This window comes from Coffea arabica, chromosome 10c, assembly GCF_036785885.1.
Source record: "Coffea arabica cultivar ET-39 chromosome 10c, Coffea Arabica ET-39 HiFi, whole genome shotgun sequence".
Taxonomy (NCBI): Eukaryota; Viridiplantae; Streptophyta; class Magnoliopsida; order Gentianales; family Rubiaceae; genus Coffea; species Coffea arabica.
In genome coordinates this window covers 15,235,297-15,254,097 of record NC_092329.1, presented here as the reverse complement: position 1 = coordinate 15,254,097, position 18,801 = coordinate 15,235,297, and the positions used below count along the sequence as shown (strand labels likewise).

The window sequence follows — 18,801 nt, the reverse complement described above, 5'->3', positions numbered from 1 at the left end:
TAAATTGGACACATGTCTTTATTGATAAGAGTGAGCATTTCTTAACAAGTTATTAAAATATTTTGTCATATTTGTGGATGCGTAACCCTATTGATATTTTCATTCTTACATAACACCCATTAGTCTGATTTAACAGATCCACCATTCAATCATTTATATGTTTTCTTGTTTAACATTCAAATTTGTTCCATGAATGTCTCATACTTGTTGGCTTGATTTGTAGATCCAACAACCTATACGAGATCCTTAAGTCTAAACCTAAAAAATGAAAACAAGAAAACATAATGTAATCCAATAATAAAAATAAAAAATTTCAAAATTGTAGTCTATCATTATCAAATTCGATGACATGAAAATATATGCATACCTATAATTTTAGAACTTCTATGTAAAATTGCTCTACATATATATCAAACAATATTGATGCACAACCACTAGTTCCTTTTACTTTGATAAGATTCTAATCACGTACATTGTTTACTTGTGTTGATATGAAATAACGGATATATTCTCGATATCTTGGCACACGTGATGCCACAACTGTGACAAATTATGCTCAATTTTGATTTTTTTTCTCATCAACAAGAGTAAATGTCAGAGAAAATTGGTGATTGTAGGTATCAAATTTAACCTCAACTAATAATTTTATCTTATGTGATTCGTTTATAAATATACTATCAACACATATCACTGGTTTAAGATATCAAAATACCTTAATCATAGGTGTAAACGCCCAAAACATATAGTAAAAAATTATATATTGAACAATACTTTGTAGATGATGTTTCCAGATTACAATTGTCCCGAAATTGATCATCACTAATTCTTGCATGAAAGTATGAAGTTAAGATATTAAAATCGATCAATCATTGAATACGGTATCAATAATGTGATACCGAGTATATCATACATTTTAGATGACACATCGATGTCAAAATTATGTTTTATTACTGTCCGAAATTCTTTAATAAAAAATGGTATGTTTTAGATATAGTATAAAATGTACTCGGCACTCATATTTGAAACTCAATTGTCGATACTCATTGTTGTTCGACACATGGATACAATTGTATTTTTTTATAGAAGTTATAATTTTCTACATGTTATGTGTACATCTTAAAGTGACTCTCAACTATCAATTATATGGTAGGATGCATCGTGAGACTTGCATTGAATATATCAGGTGGTTGGTTTGCTTTTTCTCATTTTATATCCGTGTTATGCTTGATTGATCACAATTTCATGGCATGCTATACCTTTTTTTTTTTGTTTCGAACACCATATCCAATTTGAGTTCTTTTATAATATATTCTACACATTTAATTTCTCCATACCTCCTCTGTGAGTAGAGTTGAAATTTGTGGTAGTATCGACACCTTCACTATAGTGCAAATGCAGTGCAATATCAAACGGGAATGATGCACTAAGACTCGCATCACCAACTGGATTGATATCTTCTTGATCAGCTTCATCATGCTCGTGATCAGTATCATTTGATTCATCACTATCTAGTTCTGATTTTGAGTTAGGATCTTTATCTACACCCCTACTTTTGAGTATAGTCGGTAGAAAGGATGTCGAGAATTTTCACCAGAGAAATGTCAGTCATAAAACTAGTGTCAACCCCCAATTATCCCTAGCTCGCTCAAGCTTTTGGCTTCAACGATCTTCTTTACAGATTGACTTATAATGCATCATTCATCCATACTTTGATTGTATTAGCTGGCTATTACAGAAGGCGATAGTTAGAGTCACGTGGTTCAACTCAACTTTGGATCCACCTATATACCCTATGATGTTTGCCCAACATTGATATCACCATGGCCCTAAAGAAATTGTATTTCCACCTCCATATATATCTCATATGCTAGTTGGAATGACAACGCTTTCATATGATACATCATGTCAATGTCATTGTCACACCCCAATTGCAATCCAGCAAAAGTACCTAAAACTACAAATTTTCTAAACCATAGATTTAAATTAAATACATCACGATCTAACCCCATGTACATGTGCACTCTATCTAATAACTCATTATAACCTATTCGATCTTTCACTAATAAAACTTTGTTATACCTCGAAGGGTTATATGTAAACAATCCCGTGGTCTTCGCTATTTTTTCTCTTCAATAAAAATGAATCATTAATGTGATGTCTGCTGACATTTTTCGCCTAATGTAATGAATATTTTTTAGTTAGATGCTATGAATTTCCTTATATATTAATTATGTAAATATAATTATTCTAAACATTCACCTTCACACTTTCTATTAAGGCAATCATTAAGTTTGAAAATAATACACCATTAGGTCAAATTAACTAAGAATAAATATATATAACTACCAAAGAAGAAAATTAATTGTTAACTACAACTAAAAAGTTTTAATACGTCAGGTATTAAAAAATTCATTTTTATTCACTTCCACAACTGAATTCATTAATTAACATGATAATAACTACTGTGTGGGACACACACTATGTGTGTGCATATTTTAGAGAAAAGTAAATAATAAAAAAGATATAGAATAAAAAAATTAGTTAGAGATATTTTTGAAAGGTGATGCAATGTTCACTCGTGAATTAGTTAAGTATAGTGATAGTTATGTAGTGATAATTACGTAGCAGTGGGAGATTTTCCAAATAACATGTAGATGGATAATGGTAAATGTTGGAAAGATATTTTTGAAATAACAAATAATAACACTTTTTAGTAGCACTAAATCGCTACTCATGCTTTATTATATAGAGAGATTATCTATAAATAAATTAATTACTTATTAATTTAATAAAATAAAAATTCATTAACTACCAAAAAAATGTTAACTAAGTGCACGTATTCACAAAATTTAATTAGTCATACATATAAAAAATTAGTCCATAAACTAATAAACTATAAAGTCAAAAAGTAATCATTCATTAAACATAATCATACTTAACTATATATGTTAACTGGACAACTAACGTCATTACCATAATCATTATTATCTATAATTAAAATAATTACTTATTGATTTATTTAAAAAAATATTTATTAACTACAACTGTTAACGAAATACACAAATTACCCAAATACATTTACATTAATTACTTATTATCTACAAATCCAAAAATTTATTATACATAATAATCTAATAGTATGTTCTTATGTTACCTAATTAACTAATTAGCTCAATAAATATCATCATAATTATTTTATGAATAAAATAATTACTAATTACTTTAATTAAATTTACTACAAACAATAGCAACAAATTTTAATTAAATATATAAATTAGTCAAAGAAACTCACTGGTTAATCCGAAGAGTTGCTTCCGGATGATTTCCACCACTGACGGAATGACAACAAACCTCCACCAATGACGGACAAAACCCATGAATACTGACAGACTCAATCCAATATGCCTCGATTTTTTGGGAAGGGGATGAAGATATAGAGAGAGAAATGGGGGTATGGGGATGAGAAGAGAAGAGAGGAAGGAGATAAATGTGGTTGGTGTGGATGAAATTCATGGATTTGGTACCTACTCATAGAAATTTTCTGTTCTGTTAGCCTTCATTTGTATCGATTGATTTGTAGCCGTTGATCAACATTGATCAACAACTTAAACTTCGCACACTTCTAAAAAACATTACATAGGAAGCCTCCTCATGTGTATCAAACTGTTGATCTATGCTACTTTTCGGCAAGGGTTGTCGTTGCATCCAAAATGGGATGCAGTTACTAGAGAATTTAAAAAATTGCTTTGCAGCATCTAGGCATGTCAGTGGGTAGGGTTTAGTTTGAATCCCTTTAATCCAGATCCAGACCCATTTTATTTAGTTAGACTCGAACCCAAATCTAGACCTTTTGGATCTGAAAAAGTAAGTCTATACCCAAATTCTTATGGATCTGGATATCTAATGGGCATCCATGGGTATTTTTTGAACATACTAAATTAAAAATGTATTTAAAATATATAGAGTTCATAAATAATATAAATACCATCCAATTTTTGTTTTTAAATAATAAAATTAACATTCGACAAGTTGAATGCAATATTGTGAACTCAAAGAAAGAATTATTATTGACTACTTCTATATATTTTCAAAGATTTAACTACATCCATATCTAATATTTCATTTGTTTGCCTTTATATTTCTCCTTTTCTTGAAAAGTTTGTACCAATTGCAATGACAATTAGGATTTGTTTTTTTAAAAAAACAACCATATTATATATAAATATTTAATCTTATTAAAAAATATAATTTTGTACCTCTTTTCCTTATTTAAATCTCAATGTTGGTAGATGTCTCCCAATCCAACACTAAAATAATGAATGAGATAAAAATCATTTAACTAAGGACCGATGGCAAATAAATAATAGATAAGAAGATTTACAAACACTTATTCATTTTTTCTTTGATTCAATCAAATCATCAGTAGTTACTAATGATTCAACCATATCTAAAAGTAATTTGGCACGAGTTTCATCAATCACCCAACCACCAATACTAAATGCAGATTTTGATGCTACAAAATTTTACTGTATACGATTCAATAGCTATAAAATATTATATTATTTTATAAATTTACTGATATATATTATTTAATTAAATATATATGGGTTTGGGTAAGATCTGATATAGGTTTGAATTTGGATATGGATTCTAGAAAATCAGACCTTACCTAGACCCATGACTCTTTCACAGGATCTGGGTTTGGGCAGGGTCTGGATTTGAGAAATTAAATCCAAACCCTATTCAAATATAGTGGGTCTAGATTGGATTTGTATAAGATCCGATTCATTGACATGTCTAGTCATCCTAATGTGATGAATGTTATATGAATATATATATATATATATATATATATATATATATATAAGTTTTGACGGTTGCCTGGACATAAATTAAAAAAAAAATTTTTGTTCTCCATACCCAAAAAAAAAATCAAAAGGAAAACAATTATTTGCTTATATCATAAACACAATTTCTAACATATCTTTTTATCTTCCTAATCACCTTTTTATTTCACATATATTACATTATAAAAAGTGTTATAATAATTATTTCAAATAATCTCCTGGCATCATATCTTAAAAATAAGGGAAAATCGTTTAAAACATTCCTCACATTTTACAAGATGACTTTTTTCACCCCTCACTTTTAAAAATATAATTTTACGTCCATCACAAATTCATATTAACCAAATTTGGTCTCTATCTACGTTTTCAACTAGTTTTTGGTCGGAATCCACCACGTGACGTGCATGTGATCATTTTTTAAGGGCAAAATTGTCAAATCAAATTTTTATATAATTTGATTCATAACCCCTCACATTTTATAAAATGAACATTTTAGTTCCTAACATTTTACAAAATAAATTGTTTCATTTCTAACATTTTTAAAAATGAATTTTTCCATCCCTCATATTTTTCAAAATGAATCTTTTTATCCCTCATGGATCATGTATATGAATAGCTTGTTTTCTATAAATCCATATATATGTCTATTTGATTTTACCTGAACAGTACGAATAACATGTAATTTATCTATATTGGATTTCATCTAAACATGCTAATCGTAGTTATACAAATGCTATTCAATAGATATATATAGGGGTTTAAAACTAATATTTTTGTTTGAAACCCATGTACATATTTGGCCAATTATTTGGCCAAATATATTTGCTGACATCACCATTACAATTTTCAATACACCTTTTTATCTTCCAAATTACCTTTTTATCTCACATACATCACATCACAAAAAGTGCTACAGTAAAAATATTTCAAATAACTTACAATCCAAACACACTTATTTGTGACCTTTCTCTTTTGGTAATAATTTATTCATTGAGTTGTATAATAAGGTTATCTAATTAATGGGTTCTAACTCGAATTCTATAATTGTGCTAACAAATTTCATATTAAATCTGAAATTTCTACTCGACACTTTTAATACCAACAGCTGAATTACTTGTCTTGTAACTGTTTTAAAATTTGAAAGTACCAATCACTTATTTTTTTTGTCATACTTTTCTTTTGTTTATTTTTTTCTGTCCAAATTTAATTCGATATAAACACTCGATAATATTTAGAATTAAATGTCTCCTTTATTTTCAAATTTCGAATAAAAGAAAATGAATATAAGTGAAAAACTAACAAATTTTTTAAACCCATTTATATATCTATTTGATTTCACTTGAGCAGTACGAATAGTATGTAATATATCTCTATTTGATTTCACATACTATTCATACCGTTCAAGTGAAATCAAATAGATATATATATATGGATTTTTAAAAAAAAATTATTCACTTACATAATCAATAAAAGATGAAAAAATTCATTTTGAAAAATGTGAAGGATGAAAAATTCATTTTGTGAAATGTAAGGGACGAAAAAATTTATTTTATAAAATATGAGGGATTATGAATTGAATTATATAAAATTTGATTTGACAATTTTACCCTTAAAATATGATCACGTGCAAGGCATGTGGTGAATTCCGACAAAAAACTAGTCGGAAACTTAAGTAGGGACTAAATTTGGCCAATGTGAATTTGTAAGGGACGTAAAATTATATTTTTAAAACTGACAGACGAAAAAAGTTATTTTATAAAATGTGATGGACGTTTTGAACGATTTTCCCTAAAAATAAATATGCTTTTTGAATTCATCATTATTCATAGAAATTCGCCAATGACACGTGGTGACTCGATTCAAAATTGTGAGGCGGGAAACACGTGCTAATGGGGAGCCGTTGGAGCGGATGAGGGGCAAAATGGGGATGATGGGATACATTTATTGTTTCTGCCCCAATTTTTTTAGCCTTCCCTCTTCCTCCTTTTATTCAATTTTAGAATCCATTCTTGCAAAAACAGAAACCTCTTCTTCAAAGTCCCCGATCCTCAACCGGTAAGCATTTCTCGACTCATGCGAATAAGTTTTCCTTCTTCGTTTTTATGTTTTTGATCTTTTCGTCTTTGGGTTTTGCTCGTATAGGAAAATGGTTCATTTTAGTCCGCATAAATTAGTATATTATATTGATGTAAAGATCCTGTGGTCTCTGAATCTGTTGTGTCTTTCATCACTCGTTAGTATTTCTTATAGGAATATTTCTCATGCTAAGTCAAAACCACTGTTCTTTTGTGTATTCTTGTTTTTTCTTTCGTTTTCTTTTTTATTTGTCTCTCTCTCTCTCTCTTTTCTTTTCTGGTGGATGATATGGGATGCCTTCAAAGTGTTTGTTTCAATGCTCATTCCTTACTGTGAATGCCTTCTTTGCAAAATGTTCAATCTTAATTCTGGCTGGCCTATGTGCTGAAGAAGGTAATTTGCCATTCTGGGTTGCATTTTCTTTCCATGATGTATTAGGATTTTGCAATTAAGAGTTCAAGGAATAGTAATATGTGGGACACAGTAGTGTGATGGTTGCTCATGATCTAATCTGTACCAGAAGAACTACTGATTAGTTTTAAAGACTGCAAAAATTTGCTTGAAAATATTGTCTAACTGACTAGAGTTTGTGGACTAAGCACAACCTTTGTGAATTAAGCATAGCTTAAGATGACATAGCATCAAGGATCCAGAAATTTAAGTGTCCAAATGATTTGCCATTATGGAATTCCCTAAATGATGTAAAATTATTGTTCCACTGAAGTCTTGCTTTTATGACTCCCATTCTGTTTGTAGTTAGAATCTTTGTTGTGTAAAATAGGACTGAAAGGCACTTCCAGGAAGGTTTACTATGGAGAAGTATGAGAAGCTTGAGAAGGTAGGGGAAGGGACTTATGGTAAGGTGTACAAAGCCAAGGACAAGGCTACTGGACAGTTGGTAGCCCTCAAGAAAACACGCTTGGAAATGGATGAGGAAGGTGTGCCCCCTACTGCTCTCCGTGAGGTGTCGCTGCTCCAGATGCTTTCCCAGTCCCTCTATGTGGTCCGTCTGCTATGTGTTGAGCATATTGTTGATGGCAACAAAAAGAATGGTGGCAGTGACAGTGGCAATGGCAAGCCCCTCCTCTACCTTGTCTTTGAGTACCTTGACACTGACCTCAAGAAGTTCATTGACTCCCACCGCAAGGGCCCCAACCCCAGGCCACTTCCACCTTCCCTCATCCAGAGCTTTCTCTTTCAGCTCTGCAAGGGTGTTGCCCACTGCCACAGCCATGGTGTACTCCACCGGGATCTCAAGCCCCAGAACCTTCTTGTTGATAAGGACAAGGGCATTCTAAAGATTGCTGATCTTGGACTTGGCAGGGCTTTCACTGTCCCACTCAAAAGCTACACCCACGAGGTTGATTTCTAGACTTATTACTGTTCATTTTGTGATGATGTTGTTGTCCAAATATACAAAATTGATTTAGATTTTCATTTCTTCTGGGTATAGATCGTCACCCTCTGGTACAGAGCTCCAGAAGTTCTCTTGGGATCCACACATTACTCCACTGCTGTTGATATGTGGTCTGTTGGTTGCATTTTTGGTAGGAGTCCCTGTCCTTCCTGTTGTCCATTGCTACCATTAATTTCTTAGTATTCCCTTGTTTCTGGGATCACCTTAATTCTGTCCCCATAGTAAATTTGTGTCATTGTTGTTTACAGTCTCATTATTCCTCTGGCTCTTTTCTCAGCTGAGATGGTAAGAAGGCAAGCCTTATTTCCAGGGGATTCTGAGTTTCAACAATTGCTTCATATATTCAGGTAGAGAGCTATAAATGCAAATTATTCAAGTTTTTAACTGCCGTTGACATCTATGATCCATGAGGCCAGCATTTGCCTAAATTATAATGTGTTTCATCTGGTCTTCCACTAACAGAACTTGCATAAATTATCCATGCCAACCTTAGTATTCCTGGCTCCTTTAGTGTCTTTTATTTATCAGCAGGTTGGGGGAACAATTGTTCAAGTTTTCGGTGGCACTACTTACTTAAAAGTGTCTTATTGGCTTTTATCTAAAGCACTAGAAAGATATCTTTGATACGCAAAAGACATCTTGCAAGTATTGTCTCGAGATATTCCTTTAAGTAAATAAAGGCGCACAGTCTTCTGTCCTGTCATAAATTGTGGTGTGTTACCTATGCTTTTGTGAAATTTTAATTAAGGGATCGTCTAGGGAAACTAGAAATTTGTGAGATACGAAACAGTGAGCATAGCAAATTGTCGCTTCCTCTATTGCAGTAGCCAATGTTTAAGTTCACATGTAATGTACAAGACATCTGCTTTTGTTTCACAAAGTAGAATGCTCAGCTGTTTGGTTTGGTATGCATTATATGTGATTGGATGTCAATGAAGAATAAAGCTCATGTTTTACTAATGAAACAAATATGTGCTTGGTTTTTTTATGTCTGAATGTCATTAAAGGCTGCTAGGGACACCTACGGAGAAGCAGTGGCCTGAAGTTTGCTCACTACGTGATTGGCATGTGTACCCCCAATGGGAGCCCCAGAACCTGGCACGAGCTGTTCCATCATTAGGGCCTGATGGTGTTGACCTTCTATCTGTAAGTTCCAAGGCCTAAATAATCTGATTTCAATCAGTACTAGAAGTTCTTATGGTCTTAAAACATACTTAAGCCAATATCCTTTATTGGATGATCAAGTTTTAGTCAGTTTACGTATTTCTTGAACCATTTAATTGGCAATTAAAATAGAGCGGGGATACATTTTCTCTCAAGATGGGGATAGGCAATGTGTTGAGTCCTGTTCCCCTTTCCTTCTCTCTCTCTCTCTCTCTCGTTTCCAAGTTCATGATGCAAGCTAGCCCAGCCTTGTCTAAAGTTTGAGTTTCAACTATAAATTGATCAGGGAGCTTGTTCAATATCAATCTGCTTAAAGTCTGAAGAAATTTTCATCCTATTTCCTTCTGTTGATGCAGAAGATGCTTAAGTATGATCCAGCTGAGAGAATATCAGCCAAAGCTGCGCTAGAACACCCCTTTTTTGACAGCCTTGATAAGTCTCAATTCTGAGGCTGCATATTGCTTCTAAGAGCTTGATTTTATGACTATCAAGTCAGATGCTTTCATTCAGAACTTGTAGATTGAAGAGATTGTCATCGTCTTGGTGATTGAAACTTGTTGTATCAGATTGACATATGTGGTGTTCTCTCTTTAGTGGTTTACCAGTGAGGAATAATAGTTCCTATTCTGGTTATGTTATTTTAAATTGTCTTTGCAAGTGGTTGGAATCAGTATACCCTGTTTTAGAATATGATCAAAGCTTGTTGTATTCACACCAGCATTTCCTTTTCCGAGCTCTTGCATGATCCCAGAAGCATAGGGTTGTGATATAATAGGCAGAGCCGATGTTGCTTCTGGTAGGATTTTTCATCTATGCTTGACATATTTGCTCCTGTTCTTTTATTTACCCTGATTGTAGTTTCGAATATTTCATCACAAGAAAAACTTCCAAGTAGTCTATTTATTTATGTCCCAAAGATATCAAGTTGGTGATATTGATGCAGTCCTACAAAAATTTGTCTTTTGCCTGCTTTTAAAGCGTGCAATCATCTTGAAAAAATCTGTCATCTGTCCTCAATTTGCTTCAAATTAAAAGCATTGATAACTAGATTTTTTTTTTTTGTTTTTACTAAAAGTTTAAAGACTAAAATAGCATAAATATCAAAATATTAGGGGCCAGATTTAATTTTATCAAAAATTTAAAGACCGAAATAGTACAGATTCTAAACATTTGGGGCAAAACCTACATTTCTCCCTTTGGCACAATCGCCCAAATCATCTAACTTTCCCTATTGATCCAACTGTGGAGTGGTCTTTCACTGGGTGTATCTTTTGTAACATTTTTACTTGCAAAAGAGAACCACAAACAAACAAAGAGCTGAGCACTAAGGTATCATGCAGCGCATTTATAGAGAAATTTTCAATTTTGTGATGAATTTTAAAAAAAATCTACAAAAGGGATGATTTTGGTGAGGGAATCTGTCGGGGGGGTCTTTGCATTCACGGAATGCGAGCTCAGTAGAGCCCAGAAAGTATAAGTAAAATTTTTGTGCTTATTTTTTTTCGGTGGCAGAGATTTTTTTGTATTAAAACAAAATGTTTAAAGATCTCGCATTCGCGTTCGCATTCCTTAAAAAAAAAAATTTTCGGAGGTCAATAGAGCTCCCACACTAAGTATAATTTAATTTTTTTTGCTTTTTTTTGGGGAGCTAGAGAATTTTTTCCAGAAAATAGTAAGAGCTAAATGCGAGCTCCTAAATGTTTTTTTTTTAATTTTTCAAATAGCTCGCATTTGATAAATTTGACCTCCAAAAATTGTATTTAATTTTTTTGTTAGATTTCGCATTTATAAGTGTGACTTTCAGAAAATTAAATTCAAACTTGCTAGAAAAAAAATTTGTAAATGAAATTTACGAGCTCAAAAAAATTGTTAAATTAAATGTAAATGTTGTTTGTTTTGTAGAATTTGCCTTTACTAAAATGCTGTCGGTAGTAAAATCTTATTTTAAAATCTCTACTAAAATCTTATATTTCGGAGAAATGTTAGAGAAATTTTATTTAAAAATCTGTAATTAGCAGAGGAATAAATTTTTTTTTATTTTAAAACTTACACGTGCCTAAAGTCATCAAATATGTGCTCTAAAAAAATCATATTCACAATAATCTTTTTAATATAATTTACTATACATGCATATTTCTTTTATATTAAAAAAAATTGGTAATTGTACGGTTGGAAATACGTTATTTTATTATAATACATTTAAATGGTGGAAAAAGTACACATGCATAGTTCTTTCTATTTCATAGATCAATGTAAAAATAGAATGAAATTGTTAACATGTAAGGTGTTGACTATATTTTATGAATAAAATACTAACTTTTTTTCCTTTTTTATCAAATAAATTTTTTTTATCAAATTCTAATTTTCCTTTGTTATTAATGAATCGTATTTATTTGTTGACACCGATGAATATTAGTTATAAGAATCTAATAATTAATAGTCATTAATATCTGTTACAATTTCAACTGTAATTTTAGAAATTCCATAACGCAATGCTATTTAAAAAAATTATATAAGTTATTTTTATGAAGTGCATGTTATTTGTTTGGTAGTTGAAAAGGAAAAGAAAAAAAATTAAATCAAATATGTAGCGATTAAATCTTGCGTGTTTTACCTTTTACAATTATTGGCAGGACTACTATTTTGATTAAAAATATAAAGCGATAATCAAGGCAAATTTATTGTCATGCAAAAATCCTAAAACCCTAAGTGCTAAAGCCGTAAAACACTAAATCGTAAATCTTAGAAGCCAAATTCTTGTAAACCCTAAAACATTAAATCAAGGTTGTTGGGTTTATTAAAATCCATTAAAAAATATTTTTGTGGCACGATAGGATTACTATTTTAATTAAAAATCTAAAGTCCTAATCAAGGCACACTATTGTCAAACTAAAATCCTACAACCCTAAACCTGAAAGTGCTATTCTCCTAAAACACTAAATCTTGATCTCTAAAACCCTAAAACCCTGAATCCTAAAAGCCTCAAACCCTGAGTGCTATCTCTAATGTAGTTAGTAGCTGATATTATAATTTATGTTTTTTGCATCGACATTTATAAAAAGCTAGTTGTAAGAGATATCTTATTTAAAAACTTATTATTAGTTGAGGAATATATCCGTTTCTTTTTAAAACTTGCATGAGTTTGAAGTTCGCAAATATGAGCTCTCACAAAATTATATTCAATTTAATTCTTTTTATATAAATAACTGTACATGCATAGAGGCAGATTACGGTTGAAAATACCTAATTTTATTATAATACAATTATTTTAACGAAATAACTACATATCTTGCTTCTTTATTTTCAAGGTCAATATAAAATAAAATAAAATTGTTAATAAGTTAGGGCTTAATTTTCATGAACAAAATTGGAATCTTATTTTTAACTTGCCCATATGAGAATATTAAAGTTTGTTCCCTATATTTAATGGAGAAACTATGAATAACAAAAGGTAAAAAATAACAATATATAAATATATTATAAATAATATGTTTAATTTTTTTTTTGTGAAATTCCGACATGTAACTAACTTACCGTGTATGAATTAGAGGAGAGGTTAGTATAGTTTACCTTTTTTATATTTATTCTGTTCATGGGAAAAAAAGTATTTCTTTGTAATTTTATCCTACATTTTTGGTTTTGTTTAAAAGAGTACTCATATAAAGTGAGAAATAAGATACGCGTGATGGCATTGATCCACTCATATTCGTGAAATTTTAGAATATATACAAAATGTCACCAAAAAAGTATGTAATCCATAAGTTAGGTTATTTATACAATAACAATATAAGTAGCGTGCCATCAATGCTGCCCAAGTTTTTCATGAGTACCACATGTTGTTGATTTGGGTATTCTTTGACTTCGACGTGGTTGGTTTGGCACTACTGTATGGACTTGAGTAATATGTGTCAACAATGTAGCATCTTGAATTTGAGTGCTTGTGCCTTCACCCCCTTCACAGTGCTCAAAGTATGCTGATGTGAGTCCCTATCGGGCGTAAACTCTGAAAAAGTCACAGGGGACCTAGAATGCCCAATCGATACACCTCTCTCATGCATAACTTCGGTCTGAGGTGTGACAACAGTAGATGAGTCAGCTTGGTTCTCAGTAGCCAGCGAACCTCCATGGAATCTAGTTTGTATGGCGGGTTCTAGTGATCGGAGTCTACGACGTCGTCCACCTCCATGCTGACTTCCGTGGGTATTTCTAGGAGCTCGCTGAACACGACACGGATCAGCATATAGTGGAATCTCCTATGGTACGTGTGGAGGGCGAAATGCAAGTTGGCGTGACTCTCCTACATGATGCAAAGATGTGGATGCAAAATCTCTCAACTCTTGAAAATATCTGCTGTGTTGTTCATCACTAACTGCAAGAGAGTCCTGTGCCATGAAATACATGCGAGACATGGCATCGCTTTGGAGAAACAAATATAAGAATAAGAAAGAGATACTGTGGTAAAAAATAGTTAAAAAAGTGAGCAAACTCAAAGTGATTATTAAAAGTGGGTTGAAAATAAACTTACAAGATATTGTGTCCTAGTGCTATCATCCTGAAAGCCCTCTGGAAAACGGGAAATCGACTTGGATTTGAAATATAAATCACCGTCCGCTCCCTATACCACTGAACATACTCATCCGATGGATATGTTGTATCTTCAATTACAGTGCCATCTTGTACATGCACACGTCAATCAGTCCAAATATCAATATATTGTCTATGCATGGTGCTCCAGTCTTGATTCGCCTTACCACGACGATCTAGAGAATGTAGAGCTGCCTGATTATCCGTCAACCTCATATCAGGCAGGGACTGATGAAATCCAAACTGCCGCATAACCCGATGAGGGAGATGCGGCTCAACTACATCCCAGCAAATAAGATACGTTACGGATCTCCAAATGTCCCGACCTGCAGTACAATACGCAGGAAGAGAAACGAGAATGTCCTCCGAATATGGCTGCCATATGAACTGAAAAAAATATAAAATCAAAGTTGTTTCATTTTTTCTATTAAGAAATAATAAAACTTCCCAATATTCAAATTGGATAATTTCATGGAAAAAGTGCTAGTCTCCGGTCAATTAAAAATTTTTTGAATTTCTAAAAAAATTTCGACAGAGTCTCCTCTATAACTGGAGGTTAACTTCCTGCCAACAAACTCAATTTCCATTCACAAAATGCAATCTGACAAACTTATACTTTCAGTTGACAAGAAATATTATGACAAGACTACTGGCACAACTTTTCAAATATTTCTATTGTCCGGACATATGTACAATACCTCTTCAGGACGCAGGCCTGTCAACTGATCTAGGAATGCGGGCACAACATGCCTAACAACTCTGTGTACGTCCAAGTCACTACAAGAAAACTGACATTTCACGACACCAGAATTGTGCTGGAAAAAGTCAAAAAACTGCCGCAAAAACCTTTTTGTGGCACAAATGTGACGGAATTCAATTGTGTCACAAAAGTAGCCGTTACAAAAGAAAACGACACAATTTTTCAATATGTCGCATGTATTTGCATCACACTTTGCGACTCCAATTTGAGTGTCACCACTCTACTTGCGGCACAAAAAATGCGTAACAAAAAATCTCCATAATGTTATTGCAACATAAAATTGTGTCGCACAAAAATCACTAATAAAGGCCAGAAATCAATCTTTTGATGGTACAATACTTATCCTGGTCAAATATATTACAATTGAATATTAGAATAAAATTAAAGTTCCACAATACACTAGAACAAAATATCATACGCTGCTTTAGTCAAATTTTACGAACTTTATCACAAGTCATCATTTAAAAAAAAAAAAAAGGATGAACTTCTTGTAATGTAATAGTTCACTCCAATGATAAGATGTTTCATATCCCAAGAAGTGCTTGTCTTGGAAAACACAAATTTATCATATATCTCTCAAAAGTATCTTCACATCTCAAAATCCTGAAATAACACAAAAAATATGGTCATAACCATTGTTGAACACTAGAATTTAGAAAGGTCATCAATGAATTCACTTCCAAATTTGGGAAAGTAATCAACATCCACAACCGAATAGAACTACATTCAATAAATATTTTTCAAAATCCTCTTTTCAAGTTTAAACCTTCAGATTAAAGATATACTTTCCATCAGGAATTATCAATAAACATATGAAAGCATAAAACAAAATGGACTTCGTTTGCCTAATCTGCTCAAAGTTGGCCCCTAGAATTTGTCCAGAAAAACTTCCTTAGTTTCTCTAACTCAACCACAATACCATTTCAGATTTAGTAAACCTAAAGAGAGGCTTATTTGCAAAAGAGACGAATCAATTAAAGAAAAGAGAAAAGATGGCTCACTTGTTACTGGCACTCTCTGCTTTTCTTGCTAACTGCAGCAGCCAGTCATAGCTGAAATGAGAATGACAAGGATTAGTTTGTGAAGTATATAAATTTATTTACTTATTCAGCATAACTGCATCTGTTTAATGCAAAAGTGCATGTTTATTTAAGTGTTTGCTTGCAATATTGATGACAATATTGTTGTAGTCCCTTTCTTCCTTGAAAAGCCAATGATGATTTTCAAGCTCATATGACTCACTTTGAGAGAGGGTCTATTACGTCTAGTAGCGAAAACTTGGCCAAAAAGTAGTTAACAGAGGTTCTAATTTTACACTTTGACATGCATTTTAGATTTTCTTAGAGTTTTACACCATAAACAGAAATTCCAATTTGAACAATTAATTTCTTTACTAGTAAACTACAAAGACATGATCACCTGGAAAAACATCAGCATGTAAATCTTAAAAGAACAAAATAGAAGTCTGAATTTTACTAAATAGACAGAAACCATCAATTTGAGGCAGCACTAAAAATGGGAACATGCCCAAGTCAAAGTATTACCTAAATCAATTAATCTGGGTAACTGCATTCTTACAAACTTAACCTTAGTCATTTAAAATTAGGTAACAAAGTAAATGTAACAGAGAAAGAGAATCAATGCAGGATTCAAACCAAAATATTCAAAATCTAAAAACTCATAAAGTTCCTGATTCATGCCATGGATGTATCATAATATCGAAACCGAATCTGTAATAAGATAATTTTTATAAGATCCAGAAATGAATCAAAAGTAAAGCAAATAAAGCTCCTTAAAATAATGACTGGTGAGCATGAAAACAATTACAGAAGACCTTTGAAAATGTGAGCTAATAGCAAACCTTGACTACATTTAAAGTGAAGCAAAGGCATGACCATATGAATAAATCTGGAAAAGTTAATATCATTGGTTTTACCTTGAGAAACATTAAACCTCTTTAACCAATGAGCACAATCAACAAAAGGCTTTCTACAAGATGAACTCCAGCTTGCTTCACATGCATAAAGAAGAAAAGAAAAAGCAACTTTAACAGAATATAACATATGAAACATCGCAGGATACCTAGAAATACATATCTCCAACATTATTTGGAAAATAACTTCCACTTAATTCCCCCAAAATATTTTTGCATGTAGTGATGAACATTATTTCCTTATGATGGTGACAAGGAAAATACATTTCATAGAGGCAATTTAAGCTAATTTGCAATATCAATTAATTTATATAAAAGAAAACATTATATGGCATTCCCATGAAGTTCTTCACCGGTGGCTATTGGAACACTTTAGCTACTAATTCTCATTGAAAGCTTTATGTAGACAATTAAAATCATAGCCAGTTTTACAAAATTGCAAATTTTCAAATGCAAAAGCTTATAAATTAACAAAGGCAGCTACAAGATCAAAATTTGAAAGCTTTCATTCAACTACTGAAACAAGTTTTCTTGCAGTCTCATACACAAATCACATAGCAGAGCTAGAATACTAAAATAACAATTCTTAATAGAAAGAAGTTTATTTACTGAATTGTCTCTGAACTTACTAGCCACCAGGGAGACTCTGGAAGACTGGAACTGAAAAAAAGGCCTAGCAACTGCAGTATACATGGAATGGTTCCTGAAATGACTGAGTACAGAAAAGTCCTTTTCAACTGACTAACAATCGTACCAGGAAATGGAGGTAGGGAAAACAGAATTACCAATCAGAGCCAAGGTACGCCAGGAGATGAAATTTCCAAATAACATACATCACTGACAACCGCAGCATATCATCAACTGAAGTTTTATAAGCATCCAGCTTCAAAACCATCAAATTGAACCCAAAATCTTATTCTCCAACCAATTTATAAATTATACAAATTACAAATTATGAATTATGTAGAATCGGGAGATGAAAATAGATGACCCAGTTGCAAAGGTCAATGGACTAGAATGAATAATTTGCCAGTATTCAAGAAATATTTCAATAATGGCAAAATAGAATCTGTAATAACATGATTTTTATAAAATCCATTAACGAATGAAAAGTAAAAGAAGCACATAAACTAAAAATGATGACGAAAAAAAAGAGATTTCTTTCTTTGATTTGAACTCTGTGACTAGGGCATCATCAAAAGGATCTTCGAAGGTTGGGATACAAACCTCAACTGAATAAAGATTGAGAGCAAAAATCACCAATGGAGCTAAGATAATGAAATTTAAAAAATTAAAAGAAGAGATTACCGAGTTAATCTAGATTTCTTCATCAACTCGTCCATGAGTTTTAAAAGTAATCCAGATTCAAAAATTTCAATTAATCCAGCTTTCTTCATCAACTCGTCCACGAGTTTCAAAGTTAATCCAGCTTCAAAAGTTTCGCTCAAATTAGATTGGTTTCATCGGTGGAGACTTGGATAAGATCGGAAGAACAAGAAAGTGCATCAATTTTGATAGAACACGGCATCGTCTTTGATAAAACAATACTTCAGGTGCTATTGCTGCTTCTCGTCATCGCTATTAATTGTAAAAACATCCAGTGTCAATCTGCTAAAGGATTAAGTAATTACCTGTTTGATGAGAAATGGAGAGATAGAATGAGAAATTAGGGATGAGCAGAGGCAAAATCGAAAGTTTTGGAAGAGAAATTTGAGGCATAGAGTTCTCGGACTACAGAAGAAATTTAGAAAAATTGAGAGGGGAGAAGAAGTGGAAGGACTGAGAAAATGGAAATATTACTTGCCATGAATATGATTCAGCAATTATTCGGTTAATGCTTGGATAGCTCACAACGACGACATCGTTTAGTTGCGCAATTAGCGGTGGAATTTAATTGTGACGTTAATTTGCCACGAAAAGCCAAATACGGGGTCAATATTTTAGCATAATCAAAATAATACCACTTTATTGCGGCAAAATTAGCTATGTGCCGCTTTGAAAGTGCCGCAAATGGCCAATT

At 32.3% G+C, this 18,801-nt stretch overlaps 1 protein-coding gene and 1 long non-coding RNA gene across 4 annotated transcripts; one reads left to right on the top strand and one right to left on the bottom strand.

Moving 5' to 3' along the window:
• The first annotated feature begins 6,761 nt into the window (after positions 1-6,761).
• Positions 6,762-10,234, top strand: LOC113713649 (cell division control protein 2 homolog C). 3 transcript variants are annotated; one of them, XM_027237428.2, is made up of 6 exons: positions 6,762-6,902; positions 7,705-8,283; positions 8,377-8,470; positions 8,618-8,687; positions 9,348-9,486; positions 9,861-10,234. In XM_027237428.2, exons 2-6 carry the CDS (start codon positions 7,735-7,737, stop codon positions 9,951-9,953), a joined length of 945 nt encoding a protein of 314 aa, XP_027093229.1. In that variant the 5' UTR covers positions 6,762-6,902; positions 7,705-7,734; the 3' UTR covers positions 9,954-10,234. The 3 variants fall into 3 exon arrangements, with proteins under 3 accessions (XP_027093229.1, XP_027093230.1, XP_027093232.1); XM_027237429.2 differs by having other exon boundaries at positions 6,772-6,902; positions 7,680-8,283; XM_027237431.2 differs by having other exon boundaries at positions 6,774-6,902; positions 7,724-8,283.
• A 4,994-nt stretch (positions 10,235-15,228) lies between these two features.
• On the bottom strand, positions 15,229-18,569 carry LOC140016279 (uncharacterized). The gene is made up of 6 exons (XR_011822656.1): positions 18,090-18,569; positions 17,567-17,664; positions 17,411-17,493; positions 16,785-16,859; positions 15,850-15,900; positions 15,229-15,451 (listed from the first exon to the last, which is right to left on the bottom strand). It is a non-coding gene; the product is annotated as an uncharacterized lncRNA (long non-coding RNA).
• Between the last annotated feature and the right edge of the window lie 232 nt (positions 18,570-18,801).

Bases quoted from the DNA above. Each gene is read 5' to 3' on its own strand.
- LOC113713649 (XM_027237428.2), top strand. From the start codon at position 7,735: ATGGAGAAGTATGAGAAGCTTGAGAAGGTAGGGGAAGGGACTTATGGT. The intron at 8,284-8,376 runs GTTGATTTCTAG...TTCTGGGTATAG, and splicing joins TCAAAAGCTACACCCACGAG to ATCGTCACCCTCTGGTACAG. The intron at 8,688-9,347 runs GTAGAGAGCTAT...ATGTCATTAAAG, and splicing joins CAATTGCTTCATATATTCAG to GCTGCTAGGGACACCTACGG.